Raw genomic sequence first — 22486 nt, forward strand, 5'->3', positions numbered from 1 at the left:
ATAAAAACGAAAGATTCGCTTGCCGAACGAGAGACTGCACAGAACGACAATAGAAGTCATTTTTTCTTTTTTTTGTATTATGTCTATAGAAGACTAGCTTGTCAAGAACTCTGTCAAATTTTGGCCACGAGCTTTCTCCCATGAAAGAGAAATTTTGGTAGCCAATTAAGGCTGAAGTGGTTAAATCCAGGTTCCCTCAGGTATGAATTCAGGTGTGCTTGGAGCGGGACAATAGAAGGAAAACCACCCTCCGTTTTAAGAGAAAATCCCGGCTTTTTTCTTTCCTTCGCTCCGTTTCGACCTTACCAAGCGCGCCAGAGGTTTTCTCGCTTCGGCGGATTGGCCAGACGGCTCCCTCGGCCCGATTGGCTAGAAAAATCACGGTCGGGTCCAGCCTCCCGGCGTCGATAGGAAAGCAGGTCCGTCCTTCCGAAACCCCGCGTTCCGATTGGCCTGCTGAACTCAGTCCCTGGAAACAGTTCCGGGAAACCCCTCGCGTTGCCGGGATCGCTCTGACCGTCCATGAGGGGAGGGAAGAGGAGGAGCGCGCGCCATTTGCAGCCCCTGCTCCAGCCGCGCCGCGCAGGTCCCGCTCCGGTGAGTCTTGCCAAGGACGCGCCCGGCCGAGCCAACCCGGCGGCGGCGGCGGAGGTGGCGGAGGCGGTGGCAACAGCGACGGCGGCCGCGCGTGTGTCTTGCGTCGGGTGAGGAGGAGGGGGGTGGGCGGGGAAGCGGCCGGCGGGGCGAGGCCCAGGCGGCGCTGCGGCGGCGCTCCAAGAGCCTTTTGTGGCCGCATCGCGCCTGCGGGTGCGCCTGGGCGAGGAAAGGCCCCGCTTTAACCGAGGGGGTGGGGGTCGGCTTGATCACCGCGGGCTGGGCCTTAGGCTGCCACCGGGGAGCGAGGGACAATGAATGGCCGGCCTCCTTCCCGCTTGGGCCTCGCCCGGCTTGCCAGCTTCACCTTGATCGGAGGGAGGAGGCGACTCCGCACATTTGGGAGGGGAGGCATTGCTTCTTCTGACGGGGTCGTCCCGTTAACCGCCGGGAAACAGCCTCGGTTTCTGCCCCCCGCTCTCCTTCCGCGGCGAAAGGCCAGGTAAAAGCATTGCCCTGCGGAGGCTGCAGTTACCGGATTGCTTTGGAAGCCCGGTGGAAGTCAGCGGGCCGAAGGGTAAATAATAAACACGCGAGGGGTGGACGGATAGGATGGCAAATCTTATAGGCGCCGGTTTGAGATCGGTGGGCTCGTCTTGGCCGGTAACTCTTCGGTGTAGATCGAGCTCGTAGGACGACGGCGTTGAAGCATTGATTTCCGAAAAAAAATAAATACAAAAATTACCAGTGGCTGCAACGTGCTATTCCCTCTCACCCCCTTGTTGGAATCTCTGATGCGGCTTTCAGTTTTTAAAAGGCTGCGGGATACCGTTTAACAGTTACTTTTCCACACGCCCATCTCTGGTAATGAATAATCTGAAGTTATTTCAGTGGGTTGTTTTTTCCCCCTTCCATGCTGTCAAATTGGGAATGGACAGAAGGTGAACAGATGATAATGCTGGTTCTTGAGGAAAAGGCCAGAAGGTTAAAAGTTGCTTCCAAAAAATGCTTATCATTTGGACAGCGCTGGGCTTATTTAGCATAGAGATTCCATAGATACAGATAGAGATAATCAGAGTTGGAAGGGACCTTATAGGTCATCTAGTCCAACCTCCCCCCCTCAAGCGAGAGACCCTACACCATTTCTGACAAATGGCAGTCCAATCTCTTCTTGAAAGTCTCAAGTGATGAAGCTCCCACAACTTCCGAGGGCAACTTCTGTTCCATTGGTTGATTGTTCTCACTATCAATTTCTCCTTATTTCCAGGTTGAATCTCTCCTTTCGATTGAGTTAAGTTTCTTCTGTGTGTAATATTGTAGTATGGTGGTATAGTGTTGGATGAGTTGTTTTAAGTTTACATCCCTACCGGTATTTATTTCACTCATGTAGTGGTAGTGTAGAGTTTAAAGATGATACCATAGAATGCTTTGAAGGCTATATATTTGTAGGAAATAAGGTTACACATCAGTCAATGGTTTCAGTAGAGTTTCCATACCTTTACTGTCTAATCCTGCCATTTTAAAGCAGAGAATAATGACATAGTTTTTGAAATTCTTGTTGGTGAAATTTTAAGACCTTCTGTAAATCTTGAATTATGCAGTATACCTTTGGGTTCTAAACTTTCCATTTGGGAAACTTGAATAACTGAATAACTTCCTGCTGCCAAAATATTCCATATGTATTTTTTGGCAATATAGCTTATGCTTCTGCAGTTAATAGCATATACAGTACATCTGTATATGTGCGTTGGCAAAGCTGCAGCGGGTCCACTTTTAATTTAAATTTCCTTCATTTCTTCAAGCTATGTTGTCTTATGAGGATAAGTTAAATTAGGATTTTTAAAATTAGTATTGATTGATAGCTGTTTGGATTCTGTGGACAAAATAAGGACTTGTGGTATGCTTTCAACTTTATTGACTTGAATGCTGTTGGTTAAATTTTGAGGTAAATTAATGTAGGGTTTTTGCTAGCTTTCACAAAAATAAACTTTGTGTTATTTCGGTTGTCTTAGGACATGCGTTCATTTAAAGCCAAAGTCGAGCCATGCGAAGAAGCAATTGAGCTGGACAGGGTAGCAATTAGGGATGTAGTTCAGATAATTGAGAATAAGCCCCTTTTAATGTATTTTGAAAAGGTTATGTGTATGTTTTTATACAGTCTTGCACTGATGCAGTCAAAATTCCTGTTCTTACATCAGGACAAGCAACCTAGCAATCAGGCTGAATTTGTACAACTGAAATAGTGTGACTGGAGCATCAATGTTTTAGGGTGGGTTGCCATTCTTCATGTAACAATTGATAGGAATGTATAAAGTACAGAAGACATTCTTTAATTATAGATCTTTCAGGTGGCCTCGCAAAACAGAATTCACCTTGCAAACATCTTTTCAATATGCCACCAATTTTGTAGGATATAGTAGCACATAGATTTTGCTGAAGGATTGTAATAAGTGCAAATGCAGAAACAGAAGTGGAAAGCAGAATGACAACTAGTCAGTCTGGAGGATAGGATTAGTTTGCACAGGTGAAAGAAATGTAGAGTTTGGTATTATAAATGAAGCATTCTCAGATTTCTTCAGTGTCCTGCTTATGCGTGTCTTTTCTGACATTGCACTGTACTCTGTCAAGTGTGGCACGAAGTGCAATGATTAAGTTTAGAACTTGGGTGAGAGGCAAACAGTGCCTGTCAAATGCAGTGAAAGAAAAGTCAGAGGTCTTGTCTGCATCTTGCCTAGTTTCCAGACTTTGGTGGTGTGTGTGTGTGACCAGATCATCCTTTAGCTATTTGTGTTGGGTGTTGCCAAAAGCAATGTGAAGTTAAAAGTTTGTGGAGGCGGGACAAATATGATAACAAAGTCATATGAGGTGTGACAGCAACTGCTGTAGTTGGTGCAAATCCTGTTCTTCCATAGCAGAAGGCTGAAAAACTATTGTAATATATGTACATCTGCAGCTTCTGTAGATTTTAGTTGAAGATTTTTTAATGCTGATGGGTTAACATGATGCACTAATCAATATTTCTTTAGTTTTGGCATAGCATGCTGTATACATTCAGGTATAATAGCTTGTGAACCATGATTATTTAGTAGAGTGTGTGAACTTGGTTTATTTTTTATTTTTTGTAAATTTTATTTGAGTTTTCACAAAGAGAAAAAACAAACAAATAAAACATCTTTTTTGAAAGTAGCGTAATCCCGGGTTACATTTCTTCGTACAGACACAAATTCAGGTTCATGCTCATTTTTATATTCTATTCCATATCTTATTACTATTTTACATTTTCTGCAAAGCTTCTCCCCTCTTTTAATTTTCTCAATTTTATTTTAATTATCTCATCTCAATTCAAATCATTGTATTTATATTTTTTGTCTGTCCTGTTTCAATTATCTATTATCTTTTCTCATTAAACAAAATTTCTCCTGTAGTTACTGATTGGAGTATGACGCCTTTATATCTTTTCCCTAAAGTTGTAACATTCAATATAATATATAACTTCCATTCAGATTCTGCTTGGTACATTCTTAAAATACACACTGTATTCTTAAAAAAAGAAAAAATTATAAATGTACATAATTAAAACAACATTCCATTCCAATTCAATTCTATCATTAATATTAATATTCATTAAAGTCTTTAACATTACTTTTCATTTAAATATCATACTTCTATGGGAACAATTATAAGCTTTCCATAGTTAATTCCACCCCCCAACACTTATATTTTATAAAACATTAACTAATTAAAATGTTCCCGTTCCTTCCTAATTCAATTTTCTCATTTATTTTATTTCACTTATTTTATTCACAAACATTTCACTAAATTACACTATTTTATCCCTCATTTTAATCATACATTGTTTCCAATTTTCCAAAGTTATTTCTATTACTAATATAACCATACAATCTTGTGTACCTGTACAGAATCCCTTTTTCAGTTAGATTTTCACCCATTATCTCTAAATAGGTCTTATTTTTCTATATCTTGCTCCAGTCCTTTGTAACTTCTTTTCCTTTCCTTCTTCCCTCTCTTCTTCTTCTCTCCCCTTTTTACCCCCTTATCTCTCTACCTCTATTTCTCTCTTCTGCATTCCCCTTTTCTGTTGCTTTCCAGTATTATACTTATTTTTTGAGTTATGTTTCTTTGGTTGTTTTTTAAGTCTTAAATTCTCCATTCTCTCCCCCCTTTCCTTTTTCTTCCCCACATAAAATTGCTTGTTCATTAAAGATGGCTTCTTCTTTGTCCCAGTTTTGCAGTCGTTTCTTGTTGTTTCTCATAGTTCCAAGAATTGAAAAATGAAGCCAAAATAACCCTTCCCTTCTTGTGCATCTTCTTTGTACTTTTTAAGTTCCATTTTCAATTCATCCAGAAGTGGTGCCATTGTATAAATTTTTAAACAACCACCCGATTGATTTTAGTCATTCAAATATAGATCACCAAATAATCCAAATACACTCAAGCTGTTTCTTTTTTGCTCTTTTTTTTCACTTTCTCTTCCTGGGGTTATTTAGTTGCAAAGTTTCAGTTAAAATGTATCTTTTAGAAGTCTTGTTGAAGTTTTACTGTAGATTCTTTTTAATTCCAGGCAGTCTCCTCCCTCTTCCAGATCCTGCCCTTATTCTTTTTCTCTCCCTTCCTGCTTATGAAAAAGAAAAATTTTAATGTCCAGAAATCTTTTATTATCCCTTTGGCATTTTGTTTTATTTTCAGCTTAATTACCTGTTGATGTCAAAGCAGATTTTTCCGATTTCTTATTTAAGTCTCTTAATTGTCAGTATAGGGGAGGAGAGAGAAGAAGAAAAAAAGCCAAACCTTTCCCTTTTCACTTTCCTTCGCTGCTTCCGACTCTTCTTTGGGAGCGATGTTATTTTTTGTAAGTTTAAATTCCAGGGTACCTTAGTTGTTGCTTTTACAATTTAACCCGGTCAGCCAAAATCTTCCTCCTGCACATTCTTTTCCGGTTGAGTTCTCCTTTGTGGTGGCCATTTCTGACCACCGCTGCAACTGCCTTCGGGAAAGGGAGTAATGGCCAGCTGAGGAGAGATGTGGCTCTCCTCAACCCTGCTGGCAGTCTCCCCCCTCTTCACCACCTCTATGGGGTGGCTTAGCCCCAAAACCAGCTGTCTCGGGGCGCTCCAGCGCCGAGCCCAGACAGAAACCGTGCACGATCGCGGATTTCTGTCTGTTGCCGAAGCCCTTCAAACCGGAAGACCTGAACTTGGTTTATTTAATATGGATTAGTGGAAGGGTATACTGATTGACAGAGGGGTTCAAGAGGTTTACACGGCTTTTAATGGCATATTACAGATCAATTCCAATGGCACAGACAAAAATTAAACTTGTTTTCCCTACATTTGCATTTATTTAAAATTAAGTAGAATTAATATTATTCCTCTGCATTCACTGGGGCTGCATGAGGTCTCAGTTATGTCTAAGAGTAATGTATCAATGAAGTTCAGTTACAAAACACAAGTAATCTGGGCTATATTTATGGAAACAGCACTGCAATTTAAATGTTTGAAGAATACTCTTGGTTATCTCATTTTTTTCTTCCATTCAATTGTGTCCTATTCTCTAGAGACTGCTGGACAAATCCCTGCAGTTTTCTTGGCAGTTTTCAGAAGTGGCTTGCCATTGTCTCTTTCCTGGAACTGAGCAAGAGGGACTGGCCCAAGGTCACCCAACTGGCTTTGTGCCTAAGGCCAGATTAGAACAGGCAGTCCCCCAGTTTCTATCCTAATGCCTTAACCACCACATCAAACTGGCACTCTCATTGTACTTGAAGACAAATTATATTTTCTAACAGAATGTGGAATCTGTAAGCCAAAGTGATAGTGAATTCCTACATATGGAGAGCACTAAAGTTCTGTGTGAAACTGATAATTCAGTGACCCTTAGATCTTTGGCACCTTCTGTCACCATGAGAACTAGTGTATTATGTGGTTAAGGTAGTGTTTCTTAATTTTGACAGCTTTAAGATGTGTGGGCAATTCTGGGAGTTGAAGTCCATCCATGTTAAAGTTGCCAACGTTGAGAAACACTGGGTTAAGATGTAGGATTAAGGATGGGAGGCTTCTAGTCCAGATTCTAGTCCACCTCAGTCAAAGAAACAGTGATTTGGGCCAGCCATTCTCATTTAGCCCCACTTATTTCAGAGACTTGTTGGGAAAAATAGCAGAAGGGACTGTGTTCATTGTCTGGACTTCTGTGACAAAAAGTGAGATATATTAAATATGTAAGGCTTTGCTAATACAGTATAATGATGAAAGTAGTGCATATTTGTTAGAGACCGTTCTTGAGTTGCTTATTGCTGATATTCTATGCAAATTTGCTTTGATTATTGATTTAGATATTTGTTTTTCCCGTTTAAAAGAATCATAATAAGCAAGAAATATATACATGGAGGAGACTTTTTTGTAAAATTTAAGCAACATTTATTTGGTTCATAGGCTCTTGCCTTCCTGTTTTTATAGTGAGAGTAGTGGTATCTTGAGTTATTTCCTAATAAACCGGTATTCATATTCTAATGCTTCATACCAGTAAAACTTTGTAGACATTTGAATAAAGAATCTTCTAAATCTGTTTTTACATTGAGGAACTGTAATATGAATTGAGTGGACTGGTAGTTTTTTGAATGTGGTACTTATTAGTTGGGAAAAACTATCATTTCTGTCATAATGGGAGTTGTACTTCACATCTAGACAGCAGCAGTTTGATGAAGATTGTTTTAGAATAAGTACTTTTATTTTTTTCAGAGATTGCCTTCACTTTATTAGCATTGCCATTTTATTGTAGAAGAGACTTTAAAGGGCATTTCTGTCATTAGAACCCTTCCCTTAGTAGTTGCCATTGGGCTTGAATTTAAGCATAGCCTGTCTGTCTTGCTTTCTCCCCATATTTCTTCCCCCATAACTGCTGTTGATGACCTTGCTTTTTCCCCACTATGGGAGACCTCATGCCTTGGTTGTCTCTGGGTACCCAAGAGGGTATTCATCCTTTGCATATCGCTATGACTCTGCTCTTACAAGAAATAACCTTAATTATTTGTGAGAAATTGTTTTTCACTGTCAGGTACCCTCAAACTAATGGGATACAGATGTTATCTTAAGAGGTTATGGGAATTGTATTCCAACACACCTGGAAAGCATCAAGTTGGGGGTGCTTAGTATAAGACTCAGTGTAGCTTTTGTTGTGTAAATACATTGATTTTGGGTGACATGAAGTATACAAATTAAGGCTGTGATTTAAAACAGTGCTTGAAAGAAATGTAAGATTTTAATACAGAAGTTGGACATTTTGCAAAAATAGAAATTGATGATAATTAATATGCTCATAGTAGTACAGAATACTGATTTCTGCAACCAAAATTCATATTGTACTGCAAGTTCTGAGTTTTATGATTATGGATTACTAAATGATTTCTTGACATTGATGTAGTGGTTGTTTTAAAGCAAGCTGTAGTATGGGTTAAGTTTTTATTTTGACTTGCTTCTAATTATATTGAATTCTTCTTGGAGGAATGCCTTTAAATTGCATGAAATATATGAAGAGCTAGTTGTAGTATTCATAATTTAAAAACCTTAACCTTCATTCTGTATCTCTTGAATTGAATGTTTTAGTAAATTCATGGTTGTTCTCTTTCTGCTAATATGATACAGCCAACCTTTATCTTTAGCAGGGTTTATATTGCCTGTCTGTTGTGGCCGAATAACAAACCCCAGTTCAATGCCATCAAATAGGAATTAGAAAAATCTACAAAGATCATTTGAAAAGATAGTGTTTTTTTTAATTGACATTTTGTCATCTTATTTACTTTTGCATCAAATCTTTCCTATTGATACTAAAAATTGAAGGTGCAGCCTTTCCTTTAATCTCTAATATATGACATGCAGAGTTTAATACAAGTTCATCTTGTTGGTATGTGATGTGCAATTTGTCTATTGATGTTCTACTTGTGCAAACTTAATATGGCATATTCTTTTTTTCAAAAAAAAAAAAGTTCCGGAAATCAGTGTGTGTTGAAGCTGTATGGTGTGTCTTATGTAACAAAATATTGACTTTGAACATGGAAGGAAGCCAGAAAAATATGGGAAAGATGGAAAGCAAGTATTGATTGACATTTGTATATTTAGCTGGCCTTATAGAACTTTGTACTGAATACACTGATCAAAAACTTCTGTGAGGCCAAGGGAATAATGGCAGATATTTCCAGTATCCTTCCCCACTTACGATAATGTAAATTAATCACACAAAAATAAAAAATAGATTCTTTGTACATGAAGTCCTTAAAATTGTTCATTTTTCCATGTACATGCTCCACAATATTTCAGGACTGTATTTTCTGTTGAAATTAGGCGAGCTGTATTATAAAGGCTTTAAATAAAGAGTTAATGCAAGTCACTGGCAGTATGTTTACAGTTAGTTTAGATAAATGCATTGTCCTTCAAATTAGTTATTTCTGGCTTTATGTAATATAGCTCCTGAATTTTTTCCAGCAGCATAATAAAATGGCTAATCAGGTGAATGGTAATGCGGTACAGTTAAAAGAAGAGGAAGAACCAATGGATACTTCCAGTGTTACTCACACAGAACACTACAAGACACTGATAGAGGCAGGCCTCCCACAGAAGGTGGCAGAAAGACTTGATGAAATATTTCAGACAGGTATAATATGCATTTCTTGTTTCTGATTGGTTATAAAAGTGAAGGCAAAAAAATCAAATTTTTTAGGTTTTAAAGATGAAAACTGCTGTATTTTGCACTATGTAGCTTTGAATGTACTGCTGCTTTCACTTTGAGGTTGAATATATTGACAGTACCGTAGGTCTTTAGGACACTGTCACTGTTTCATAGACTCTCTCAAATAAAAGTGGACATTGCCTACTGAACTAACTTTTTTCAACATTACAATAATTTGCTTCTACTTTGCTACCATCACCAATTTATGGTGCTTAGGCTAAACATAGTATTTCAGTAGGTGGTCAGGAGGGGAAGTAGCTTGCTTGGCTTGCTTTGGGTCTATATGTTTGTCTATATCCTAGTGAATAGTTTTAATTTAAGTCATCATACTGAAGTATTTAGTTTTATGATAATTGTTTGAATTATATTTATCTTACTTGGAGCAAGTGGCTTGTGTATTTTAAAAAGAGTGAACACAAAGAATTTTAGGATGCACATACTTTTTTTACTGTGAAAAGAGACAATTTCTCTTCTTTAGTTTGTGTGGCGAATATATTTAGATAATAGAATTCCTTCATTTCCTTGCCTCAAATATTTCAGAGAGAAGATTTAATCTGTCTTCTTTTTCTAAAGTCCTAGAATGTTTTGCAAGTTTAAGATAATTCAAAAGAATACCATGTCTGTCTTTATTATGATGGTATTTTGACTCAGGTAGTAATGTCTCCAAAGACAGTGCCAATGAATGTCTGATAAGGTAGTGCTGTCTCCTCTAGAGTTGAACTAAGCTGATATAGTGGCTTGAGTATAGTTGTTCGAAAAGGGAATGTAAAGATATAAGTTCCTATTAAAACTTTACTGCCTGGTTTCAATATATTCATAGAGATGTATCTTCATGTGTAAAAATTAAAATTTTAACCCACTTGGGTGTGTTAATGCAGTTGGATACTTCTCATTTCATGCCTAGGTAATTAAAAATATTTTCATGACTTTTAATCATATGAGTTTTGTCCATGTACAAGTGACGCAGGGGCTTTCCACCATGCAGGATCAATTCTGAAATTGCAATCTCATGGCACTGCTGCTATATTTTGTGCTTTAGAGTAGGTGTTTCAGTATTAAAAACTTTAAATATTAAAAACACATATGTCATATTACTTGAAAGATTATGCCAATATCTGACATTTCACCATTTAAACGCAAGTTTAATGGAACTTGCAGCGCTCTACCTTTTTATAATATGTACTTCTAAGTCTTTCATTATAGAGAAGAAGCTGCATCCAAAGTTTTCAGTGTATTTGTATCAGGGCTGGTCCTACTGTATGTAGGTCTGTACCAGTATGCTTAAAATTAAGATATTGAAAGTGCATAACAGGGCTCGAAATAATGGAGAGGAAAGGGATGGAAAAAACAAAAAAAATAGTAATTGTAATACCTACTTTTTGTAAACATAGGAAAAAAATAACATTTTCTGATGGAGAATGGGAAGTGGCCTTTATAAATTATTCCAGTAACTGGTGCAGCACATTGTGGTGAAATGATAAAATTGTTTCCTTATCTATGACTTGTAATTCGAAAGAAAAAAAACACTTAATAGCTCTGAACACAGATTTTGTTTTTAGAAATCTGAGCCAGAGCCTATTATTTCAAACCCTGATATGTAAGATTATTTTGCTTACAAAAGTATTCCAAAATTTATGGGGAAATAACTTTTAACTTGTAGTATGACATTATTAATTAATTAAAATTATTTTGACACTAGGCTTTTGAAACTAATTTGTCTTTATATAGTTAAATAGGAATCTGTAATGTTTTTCTATTTTTTTAGGATTGGTATTTTATGTTGATCTTGATGAGAGAGCAATAGATGCTCTCAGGGAATTTAACGAAGAAGGCGCCCTCTCTGTATTACAGCAGTTTAAGGAAAGTGACCTGTCGCATGTACAGGTAAGGTAAGAGCTTCTCTGGTGTGAACAAATAGGCCCACAGTGTGGTGTGGTGCAACAAATACAAACAAACATGACTGAATTCAGATTTAATTTTTTTCCCCCACAGCAAGACTGTTTCCATTCAAATATTAAATGTACAATATAGCATTTGAGTATTAGTGCCTCGTATTAGCCTGATAATTGAAGTGCTGGTTTGTTTTAATAATATATCAAGTGATGTTATATTCAAGGTACTGGTTGGTTCTCAGGGTGTAGCTACGCTAAGTTGTTCAAGCATCAGTGATTTCAGATTATTTTTAATGCCTTCTGCTTCACTTCTTTCATTAATTATATCCACAGAACAAAAGTGCATTTTTATGTGGAGTTATGAAGACTTATAGACAGAGAGAGAAACAAGGAAACAAAGTACAAGAATCAACAAAAGGGCCAGACGAATCAAAAATTAAGGTAATATATATACAAGTATTAATAGGAAAGCAAATAAAAGTGGAACTTATTCTCAGGAGTAAAGAACTGTATCACAAAATGAATTCAAAATGAATTCCTCCATTAGTTCCTTTTATAATAAACTGTTACTGTTACAAATGTAGATTGGCAGAAATATCTAAAATAATCCATAAGATCATATTGCCTTCCAAGATAAATTTGCAACTTGTAAGATTTTTTTTTGGGGGGTGGGGGGAAGATGGGTGCTGAGAAGAGTTACCTAAATCTCGTTTTGTTTTGTTTTTCCAGTTTCTAGCAGCTGTATATTTAGCATAACATGCATAGCTGTTCTATTACATGCACTGTTTTAGTGCTAATGATAAAGATTGGAAATCCCCTCTCAAAATTTTTTCCAGTTTGAAGTGGAGAGCATAACAAGAATATTTACTAGAGCAAGACAGTTTCTTGACTTATTGTTAGTCAAGAACCTTTAGTAAAGGTTTTGTGTCTTCAGTAAAGTACATACGATAGAAGTAATGTTTCAGTCTGCCACGGAAAAATAACTGGCAAACTTAATAGCAAATACTCAATACTGCACCTTGGAGGCAATGAGGGGGTGTAGCATCTGGCACCCCATAACTGATCTCACAAAGGGCACAAAATTGGCCAAAGAATGTTAGAGAAGGATTTTGTTCACATTCAGCATTAATTCCTTTTATTTACTTGGCTTTGCTGTTCTTACTGTATTCTTGACGGCAGTATTTGTAGTGGGAAATGAAAGGCAAAGCAAAGGGCTGATGCAGCTTTGCCTGGGAGACACAGAGGCCCACACAACTGAAGGGCTGGCTGGCCCCATGGGACACCCTCCCCCCTCACCCCCCCACCCCAAACTGTATTAACAACTGCTAACTCTCTCTCTGTCTTGGAATTTTTCATTTTTTGAAATTTTATAACATTAAATTTAAAACCTTTAATTTTTTAAAAAAATCTGAAATTATGCTGATTTAAATGTTAATATTAATTATATTGTGCACTACCCAGAGCCCTTCTCTGAGGGAGGTGAGCAGTTAAGAAATAATGAATGAATGAAAGAATGAATGAAAATAAGACATGAAATGCAATCCCACTAAGCATGATTGTGATGTTAGCATGTTAGAAACTCTTCAGTGGCATGTTAAGAGGAAATCTTATGTGAGAGATATAATTCCTTCGGTACCAAAAATGATGGGTTTTTTTATCCTTAGTTGATATTCTGCATTTCTCTTGCAAGCAATTAAATTTTGCAAATGTGTTCTAGAATACATTTGTGGAGAAAATACATTTGTGGGGAAAATGTTCTGTGAAGGGGTTCCTTGAGTGAAGTGTTGTTTTTCCCCCATCGATATTAAAAGCCACTTGCTCTCTTTATTTTTCTTTTAAAAATTCAGGCTTTGTTAGAACGAACTAGTTATACTTTGGATGTGACCACAGGACAACGGAAATATGGTGGTCCTCCCCCAGATACTGTCTACTCAGGATCTCAGCCTGGCATTGGAACAGAGGTTTGCATATGCAGTTTATATGTCTAAATAAGATTATTTTGACCTTAATTATACTAAATAAGCAAATAGATTACAGGTAGTCCTCATTACGACCGCAATGGAGCCCCAAATTTCTGTTCCTAAGTAAGACAGTTGTTAAGAGAGTTGTGCCCCATTTTACAGCCTCTGAATCAATATGGTTGTTAAATGAATAATGTGGTCATTAAGTGAATCTGGCTTTCACTTTGACTTTGCTTATAAGAAGCCAGCTGGGAAGGTCACAAATAGTGATAATCTGATCCTGGGATACTACAACTGAAATAAATATGTGCCAGTGGCCAAGCGCCCAAATTTTATTTTCGAAGTTTTTATTTTTAACAACAAACAAGCGCCCAAATTTTTATCATGTGATCACTGGGATGCTGCAACAATCTTTAGCATGAAAACTGGTCATAAGTCCCTTTTTTCAGTGGTGTAACATTGAACAGTCACTAAACAAATGGCTGTGAGTTGAGACCTACCTGTATTTTATAAATTGAGACAAGTAAATCATTAAGTTAAATTTAGATTTATCAAAGATATCATTACTAACTTTATGGAAATTATCCTGATGGAAATTGCAAAATAGATTTCTCTAGGAGGTACAGGTGGATTGTTGAATAGTAGTAAATTGCTTTTAACAGTAGAGATTATCAGAGTTAAAGTATGGGTGATGTAATGATAGAAATGTTTTTGAAAACTTTTCTGTTGTAAGACAGGTGACTATCCATTTTTGTAAACAAGTATTCAGTTTGTCACGTGGTTTATGATACTTGAAGCAGTTCACATTTATGACTATTTTCAGTTTCCTGTCTGTGCAAAGGTGCAAGATTCTTAATGAAGGTTGTACTGTGATACTGGATGTACTACATATGGCCTAAGAAAGCCCTGAGTGCAGCTCCCAGGGTGCCCCCAAATTAGGTTTAATTTGATAGGAGGAATAAATTAGCAATCAGAGAGAGAAAATCATATTAACTAGCTCTAATTAGCTCATTATAATGTTTCCAAGAAGAATGCATATTCATGACCAGATTAAATGCGCTAAAGTACCCTTTAGTTCTTGTTAATAAATATTAATTCTCCTTCAGGTTTTTGTTGGAAAAATTCCTAGAGATTTATACGAAGATGAATTGGTGCCACTATTTGAAAAGGCAGGCCCCATTTGGGACTTGCGACTCATGATGGATCCACTTTCTGGACAGAACCGAGGCTATGCTTTTATCACATTTTGTACCAAAGATGCAGCACAGGAAGCTGTTAAGTTGGTGAGTGTTCTGTCATAAGACCAAGTACAAAGCAAATTAGGAAAGTAAATGTTCAGCTTACAATTTAGAAACTGTTAGAGCAAAATACACTGTATAGTCTCACTTTTCTCCCTATTTTTTCTCCGTTAAACTCATCCTGCTTTGATGTTTTGATATGTAATATTAGCTGCAATATATAAGTTGCTTAATAATGAGATGAGTGGCATACAAATTTTAAATAAATAAATAGCAAAATATATTTTCTTGGAAACTCCAAATCTTAGAGTTTCTAAAATTCTAAATTTGGGGCATGCAAAAATGCAAATGCTACTAAATAATGTAATCATTTAATCAATATAGGCCAGTAGAATTTGCTGGTATCTGTATGTTAATAAGCTGAAAGTTCATGGGAAATGTTTAATTGTTTTTCTTTCAGTGTGATAACTATGAAATCCGGCCTGGAAAACACCTTGGTGTTTGCATCTCAGTGGCAAATAATAGGCTATTTGTTGGATCAATTCCAAAAAACAAAACAAAGGAGAATATACTAGAAGAATTCAGCAAAGTCACAGGTAAGGAGATGCGGGCATGTGCTTCTGTAAAAAAAAATGGCTTCATTTTAATGTAGTTTAATTTCTAAATTCAGAGGCTACCAGATTCCTAGATAACTACAGGAGGCTTACAGATCTAAAAAATGCCAATAAAAATATGTATATAAAAAAGAAACATGGCTGACAGGAAAATAATACACATAATACAAATTAAATCATGTCTAAAAATAATGAAATGCTAAATAAACATGCAACCTTTATAAGCTTTCATAAACCAAAAGATTTAGGGGAATAATTATGATTCTGAACTTAATTTCAGGTTATATGTAGGTTTTCATATGAAAGTCTTGCTAATTTGGCAGAAGATGAACTACTTTTCTTCGTGAATTTTCAATCCATCACCAATCACAATATATTATTCTGTCTTCTATTTTTATTTTTTACTATTATAATTTTTAATGCTTTTGTTTGCTGATCTGTGTCTAATAAAAATTGATTTTCATTTTGGCATAATGGCAACAAAATAAATTGGCATTGCATTGTTCATACGAAGAACAATAATAGTTAAAATAGAGGTGTACACAAAACAGGAAACAAAGCAGCAGTGCTTGAATCATTCTGCTCAACAATTTTTGTTGCTTTATGTAGTTGGGGTGGGGGACTTTGAAACATTTTGAATATTTTGTTTTTTCTTCCAAACAAAACCTTTGCAACATACACATTTTCTCTAGCTTTGAACACCCAAACAGTTTGCTTCGAGGTTCTTTTCTGTAATTGGAAATCTTTAAACTATCAAGTTTTACTTTGAAAAACATGGCACATAGTTTTTGAACTAGAGACACTTTTCACACTTTTAAGACACTTTAGTTGTTTAGGGTGGATGGAAAGAGCAAGGACTGCAACTCCATTTTCCAAAGAATTGATATATTACACCAGAACTGCAAGCAATTGCATCTTTCATGAAGTGTGATGAGATGGGTAAACACTTTCATATTTTCTGTAGCAGAAAAGCTTGGAAAAATGGTTCGAAATAATATATCAAAATCTAGCCAGGCTACTTCAAGTAGAATTCCTACCAGTGATTCAGAAAAATATTTCCTTATTTTGAATACCTGATATTGGCTAGGTAGTAGTTAAGTTGACGAGTCTGTTTTTGCCACTTTCTGTGCTGGGTCAGAAAGTTTTTATCTTTGCCAGAAGCAAATGTATTGGAACAGTAAATAGAGTAAAACGAGCAACTTTGTAGAATCTTAAGAATTTCCTTTCGCTCTCCAAAAGGTATATTTCACAGTGCATTAGCTAAGCAAATCAAGTCTCCGGGATACTTAGTGGTTTATCTTGAAACCTCTTTTTTTAATTAGCTTTTCAAATGAGAAAAAGTTTTAGTCTTCCGTAATTTACCAGGTGCTTTGTTCTTATAGAGGGCTTAGTTGACGTAATCCTGTATCATCAACCTGATGATAAAAAGAAGAATCGGGGGTTCTGCTTCCTTGAATACGAAGATCACAAATCAGCAGCTCAAGCTCGACGCCGGTTGATGAGTGGGAAAGTGAAAGTCTGGGGAAATGTTGTGACTGTTGAATGGGCTGATCCGGTAGAGGAGCCAGATCCAGAAGTCATGGCAAAGGTAGTAAAGTAGTAGCTAAATCGGCATGATCTGAATGAAACTTCCATCAACAGATTTTTTTTTTTTCATTTCTGATTATCTCTAGAATACCGGTTTAGCATGCGGGGTGGAGGAGTGCCATTATGCATGTGTAGGTTTATCCACATAAACAACAATATAAGATTTGTATCTGGTAAAAATGAATTTCTAGGTGTTTTCAAAGAGGATTATTCTAAGCATCATGGATCCTTTTTTTCTGGATTACATCCTGAAGCACACCATTTCAGCAGCACTCCTATGTTTTTCATTAGTTCGAGAGCTGAGCTAGAAAGTAGAGTATTTCCTAATCAGTGCTTATTGTTTAGATGCCAGTTGTTAAATTGAGGGAAAGGGACATATTGTTATCTTCCAAATGAAATAGGGTGGAAAGGGTGGAAGGAAGGAAAGGGTGAAGAGTTTTACTGAACAATTTCTATAAACATTGTTTTTTAACTCTGTTTTTAGTTGCCACTGTTCATAGTGATGGTAAAGATAAGAGTTGAAAAAACTTTTATGATTGAGGTAGCTAGAAATCTTTCTTTAGGCTGTACTGTTCTATATGGGCTGTTTTGCATGACTGAATAGGTCCTGATTGTTTTCCAGAGCAGCATGACTGGAAACCACTTATCCAAGGTTTCTTTTTTAAGGCTCCTGTGACTTCTTTCCACCTGAACAAGCTAGAAAGGGAGCAAGGTTTTTTCCTCTAGTATCTTATAGCTTAGAAAAAGCTGTCAATCCTCACTTTGATGACACAATAATCTCAAAACAGTTCATTGCACTACAGAAGTTGCTGTGATTTCAGTAGTTTAATTAATAATTGTGTCTTGACTGTTTTGTCTAAGGATAATCTTAAGCACAAGGGGGATTTGGCCTTACAGACAGCTTAAAAATATTTTAAATAAATGCCAGTTTTCTTGACAGGTGAAAGTTCTATTTGTGAGGAATTTGGCCACTACAGTGACAGAGGACATATTGGAGAAATCATTTTCAGAGTTTGGAAAACTGGAAAGAGTGAAGAAATTAAAAGATTATGCTTTTGTTCATTTTGAAGATAGGGGAGCAGCAGTTAAGGTAGGTAACATTGTTATTAAGCAAAATTAGGTCACCCAGAACTTAGAGAATATCTTCTGAAAAGCAGTCTTTTTTTCCTCATATGGAGTAAGTTATAATTAGATGTCCTCTTATACATAGTTGGGCTACCATTTCCTTTCTGTGATTTATTCCTTGACTTTCTAAACAAGAAGCATGTTTCTACTATTGTGCTGGCTTTATTGCAGAAATAGTTATGGGCCTTAGATCTTCCTATGGAGCAGCCGTCCTTTACTTGCTTAGTACGAAAAGTTAATGCTAATACAACTCTTTTACACAGTTTCTCCAAGGGTAACATCCCGCATTGAACTCAGATTTATTCTGACAAAATATACTATATAGTTACATAGTAATGGCCTTTTGGTAATTTTCATCTTCCATTTTCATTCCAATAATCAAAGTAATAACTTGACTTCTCTATAGTAATGATAGAAAATAGAATATTAATGGATTAAGATAACTCTGTTTTGATTTCATGATACCTTCCTTTTATTGCAGATTAACATTTGCTAATTCCCCATCATAGAGGGGGAGGTGTCAGTAGTGAAAGATAAGGTTCATGAAGATCCAGTAAAAAGTGATTTATTGCTAATCATGTCTAAGCATAAGAATCTCCTTAACTAACAATTCAAGGGAGGTTGGACTTAGGTTCACTTATGGCTACATAGGGATTCTAGGTTGATCCCTCTTTTAACTCCATCCCCAAATTTTGCCACTCCTTCTACAAGTGCTGGGGGATATGTAGGGGCTAAATTGGGAAGAAAGGACAAACAATCTATTTTAAATTATTTGCGCATTAAAAGATGTTACCGTGGTTATACCGTTGGGGAGCTCCAGATTTAATTCCACCATCATCTACAGAAGTTCAGAGGGAGGTTCAGAGTTAATGACTGTTTGGGGGAATAATCAGCGAGGGAGATATATTGAGCACGTATATGGAATGTGGAATATATTAATATTACAGGTTTCTGTGTCTTGCTTTTTAAAAACTATTCTTTCTCACAACATGTTTTAAAATTTGTATAAAGCAAATGTTGTAGCTGCAAAATAGCATTTAGAGCCTTACAACTTCAAATTCAAGGAGAAGGCTTCTATCTCCTGCACTGCTTGCCTGTTTGCCCCAAAGTTTCTCTTCCTCTCAGCCTTGTATGTTCCCAAAAGGCAAGACAAGAATTGCAGACTTTCCTGTTGTATTGTTTCTTACAAGGGCCTGTGTATTGCATTTTCCTCCCTGGAAAGGTTTGCCACCTTATTTTGAAACAAAAGAGCTAAAATGAGAAATGCAGTATGTAAAAGTTGGGATTGTATAGGTTGGAAAAATATTTGGACTTGGGAACTGAAAGGTGGGAAACGCTGAAAGGACATTATGCTCTCAAATACAATTTAAATTTCTTTTTTTTCCCCTTTCAAAACAGGCCATGAATGAAATGAACGGAAAAGAGATAGAGGGGGAAGAAATTGAAATAGTGTTAGCCAAGCCTCCAGATAAGAAAAGAAAAGAACGCCAAGCTGCCAGACAAGCCTCTAGAAGCACTGCGTAAGTGTTAAAACCTCAGTAAACTGAAATGTAGCAATAAAGGCACAGTCAGATTTTTATCCCTTCCTCCAGATGGGACCCTTAATTTGCTCAGTCCCATCTACTGAAATTTACCCTGACTTGTAACAAGGCTGGAGAATGGTACAAGTTAAGGTGTAATAATTGGTATATGTCAGTGCCAACAAGACAAAAATATCCACGCTTACTGCTCCTTCCATGGGCTGGAGGTGGAAGCCAATTTTGTCAGATGGCTTAGAACTGCAGCTGTAGTCATCCGTCAGTATATTTAAAAGCAAATCTAGTGTAGTCCTCCTGGGAAGTTCAGTGGAGAAAGTCGTCGTCCGCTTAAATCCGAAAAGCCATTCTCTTTCTAAATTGGATTCTTTAAATTAGAAAAAAGACATGAGACAGATGTTGTTGAAAAAAACACACAATAAATGTGTTATTATTTTTCCCCCTCCTCACTAGGTATGAAGACTATTATTACTATCCTCCACCTCGTATGCCACCTCCTATTAGAGGCCGAGGTCGTGGAGGGAGAGGCGGCTATGGCTATCCCCCAGATTACTATGGCTATGAAGATTATTACGATGATTATTATGGCTATGACTATCATGACTACCGTGGTGGCTACGAAGATCCTTACTATGGCTATGATGATGGCTATGCTATAAGAGGAAGAGGAGGAGGAGGAAGGGGTGGGCGAGGTGCACCTCCACCACCTAGGGGGCGGGGAGCACCACCACCAAGAGGTAGAGCTGGCTATTCCCAGAGGGGGGCGCCCATGGGACCACCAAGAGGAGCCAGGGGCGGGAGAGGGGGCCCTGCTCAGCAGCAGAGAGGACGTGGTGCTCGTGGAGCCAGGGGCAATCGTGGGGGCAACGTGGGAGGCAAGAGAAAAGCGGATGGGTACAACCAGCCTGATTCCAAGCGCCGTCAGACCAACAACCAGCAGAACTGGGGCTCGCAGCCTATCGCTCAACAGCCGCTTCAACAAGGTGGAGACTATGCCGGTAACTATGGTTACAATAATGACAACCAGGAATTTTATCAGGATACATATGGGCAGCAGTGGAAGTAAGACCAATAAAGAGGGCATGGGAATATTGACAAGATAAGAATTTGGCTATAGTCCTACATCCTTCCAAAAAAATTGGCTTATTGTTTCATCCTTCAATAGTGATTGGCTGCCATGTGTATTGGGCTGAAGAATCACTCGATTATGTATATATTCAAGTCTTTTTTTCCCTCCTTTTCTCATAAATGCACTTGGACATTACTGAGCTTGCAGATTTCCCAAACATAGTTTGGGGATAAAATGCTTTTTTATCGTTTTAGGCTTCATTTTAGCAGTTTATCAGCAAGGATGGGCAGCACTGTTAAATCATGATTTTTGCAAACCTTCTGTTTTTGGACAGTTTCTTTTCTTTCTTTTTCCCTCTTTTCTTTTTGGATTTAGGATAGATTACGTAGGCTTCTGCTGTACATAAAATAAAGCTAGTACTTTGTCTCCGTAGTTTTAAGGAATTAAAAAAAAAAATAAGTTTTCTTGTATTGGAAATAACATGATTGTATGTTTTGCATTCCTAGAAGTAGGTTAACTGTGTTTTTAAATTGTTATGACTTCACACCTTTTTGAAAATCTGCCCTACAAATTTGTTTGGCCTAAACGTCAAATCCGTGGCAATTTGTTCCTTGATGTGATTGTATTTCCAATTTCTTGTTCATGTAAGATTTCAATAAAACTCAAAAACCTATTCAAAACATTACCTATTTCAAATTCCATTGTGTCCTAAAAGATTATTTTATTGGTAATCCTTGCAAGAAACATTAAAAAAAACTGCCTATGTGAGTGATCAAATTCATGAAAAATTCTTGCGATTTCCAACATCTGGCATTGGTGGCATGTGAGTCAGTACTAGGTCCAGTAAAATCAAATTGAAATGTATTAATTGGTACTGTAATCTGGTTGCATTTAACAGTGAATTGGTTGCTTTCTTAACAGCTTTAAGTACATCTGAAAACTTGCATTTAAGCCCTTTTCAGTCAGTTGCAAAAGATACCGTGTATGAAGACAATCCATAAATTTAACCTATCTCACAGTATTCATATGGATCATATCCAATAACTCCAGCACAATTGGATAATTCTCAACTATAAAATAATAATAATGTTCAGTTTTACCTTAAAGAGACTGATTCGAACAAAGATATTAATTTAGTTGTAAATTTTTAAACAAATGTAAAATCTTGATGCTAGAGATAACTAATATTAAAAACAGATTTCACATCTGATTTCAAATGCAAATTTCCATTAATTGGGGATATTGCTAGTTTTTTTCTACTCAGGCTATTCTATTCATTTTTTGTGTGAACCATTTTGTATTGATTTTTAACATGCTTGATTCTCATCTCATGCTTGTTTCATCTGTTGTCTTTGCACTTTTCTAAGTTGCTGTGATGTGCATTTGGGATTTTTTTGGCAGGGGGAATTAAAACATTTGAAATTTATAAGATTGGCTACCTTGAATTTTCGTAATAAATAGCCCCTTATTTATGGATTTGCATTTAGTTAGATCATAGAGATTTGCATTTGATTAGATCATACAGAGGGGGAAAAAACCAAGTAATTAGATTTGTCTGACCCTCTTTCAGGCTTTTTCTGTTGAGAAGAATTAAGTGTTTTCTTCCTACATTTTGTTGAGGGTCAAGAAGATAATTTCTTGGGTTTGTAATTCATTGATTTGAGAGAAGAAAATATTTTTGAAAGTTGTTTTTTGAAGGTCAGCCAGTTAGAGTGGGGAAGCTTTTTTTAAAAAAAAACCCACCCTAAATCCAAACTATGTTTTTTTTTCTAATAGAAACTGACCAATATTATGATCCAGTGAAATATTGTAGCTGCTAGTCTTATTATAGATGTACTTATTTTTGTCTGAGTGAAGTTACAGGAAGTACATACTGAGACTTATATGGCTTCATGGCTGGCTTTTTAAAATTTTTTAAGTCTTTTTAAAAAATGATTTATCAGTTGTTTAGCAGTCATCCCCTGCCACCCCAGTTGAATGGTATGCTGATCTATGAAACAAACTCTGAGCTTTAAATATATGCCTCAATAAAAAAAAAAAGTCATTAGAAGTTCTTTTTATTATTATTATGGATCATAAAGACTTTCTAGAAAAACAAGCAGCAGTTTTGTATTGATATAAAAACATCTGAGTCA

The 22486-nt window shown here is 36.8% G+C and overlaps 1 protein-coding gene across 6 annotated transcripts; it reads left to right on the top strand.

Annotated features, from left to right (window-relative positions):
* The first annotated feature begins 445 nt into the window (after positions 1–445).
* On the top strand, positions 446–21033 carry HNRNPR (heterogeneous nuclear ribonucleoprotein R). Of its 6 annotated transcripts, none has more exons than XM_026702412.2 (11): positions 490–597; positions 9087–9255; positions 11096–11214; positions 11556–11663; positions 13070–13183; positions 14290–14466; positions 14882–15017; positions 16418–16623; positions 17563–17712; positions 19146–19267; positions 19736–21033. In XM_026702412.2, exons 1-11 carry the CDS (start codon positions 523–525, stop codon positions 20346–20348), a joined length of 1989 nt encoding a protein of 662 aa, XP_026558197.1. In that variant the 5' UTR covers positions 490–522; the 3' UTR covers positions 20349–21033. The 6 variants fall into 6 exon arrangements, with proteins under 6 accessions (XP_087796018.1, XP_026558197.1, XP_026558198.1 ...); XM_026702413.2 differs by having other exon boundaries at positions 9090–9255; XM_087939893.1 differs by having other exon boundaries at positions 537–704; positions 9090–9255.
* The last annotated feature ends 1453 nt before the right edge of the window (positions 21034–22486 follow it).

The sequence above is a fragment of the Pseudonaja textilis genome, chromosome 10 (genome assembly GCF_049901715.1).
Source record: "Pseudonaja textilis isolate UNSWEBS1 chromosome 10, rPseTex1.2, whole genome shotgun sequence".
In the NCBI taxonomy this organism is placed as follows: Eukaryota; Metazoa; Chordata; class Lepidosauria; order Squamata; family Elapidae; genus Pseudonaja; species Pseudonaja textilis.

Bases quoted from the DNA above. Each gene is read 5' to 3' on its own strand.
- HNRNPR (XM_026702412.2), top strand. From the start codon at position 523: ATGAGGGGAGGGAAGAGGAGGAGCGCGCGCCATTTGCAGCCCCTGCTC. The intron at 11,664-13,069 runs GTAATATATATA...TTAAAAATTCAG, and splicing joins CAGACGAATCAAAAATTAAG to GCTTTGTTAGAACGAACTAG. The intron at 19,268-19,735 runs GTAAGTGTTAAA...CCTCCTCACTAG, and splicing joins CAAGCCTCTAGAAGCACTGC to GTATGAAGACTATTATTACT.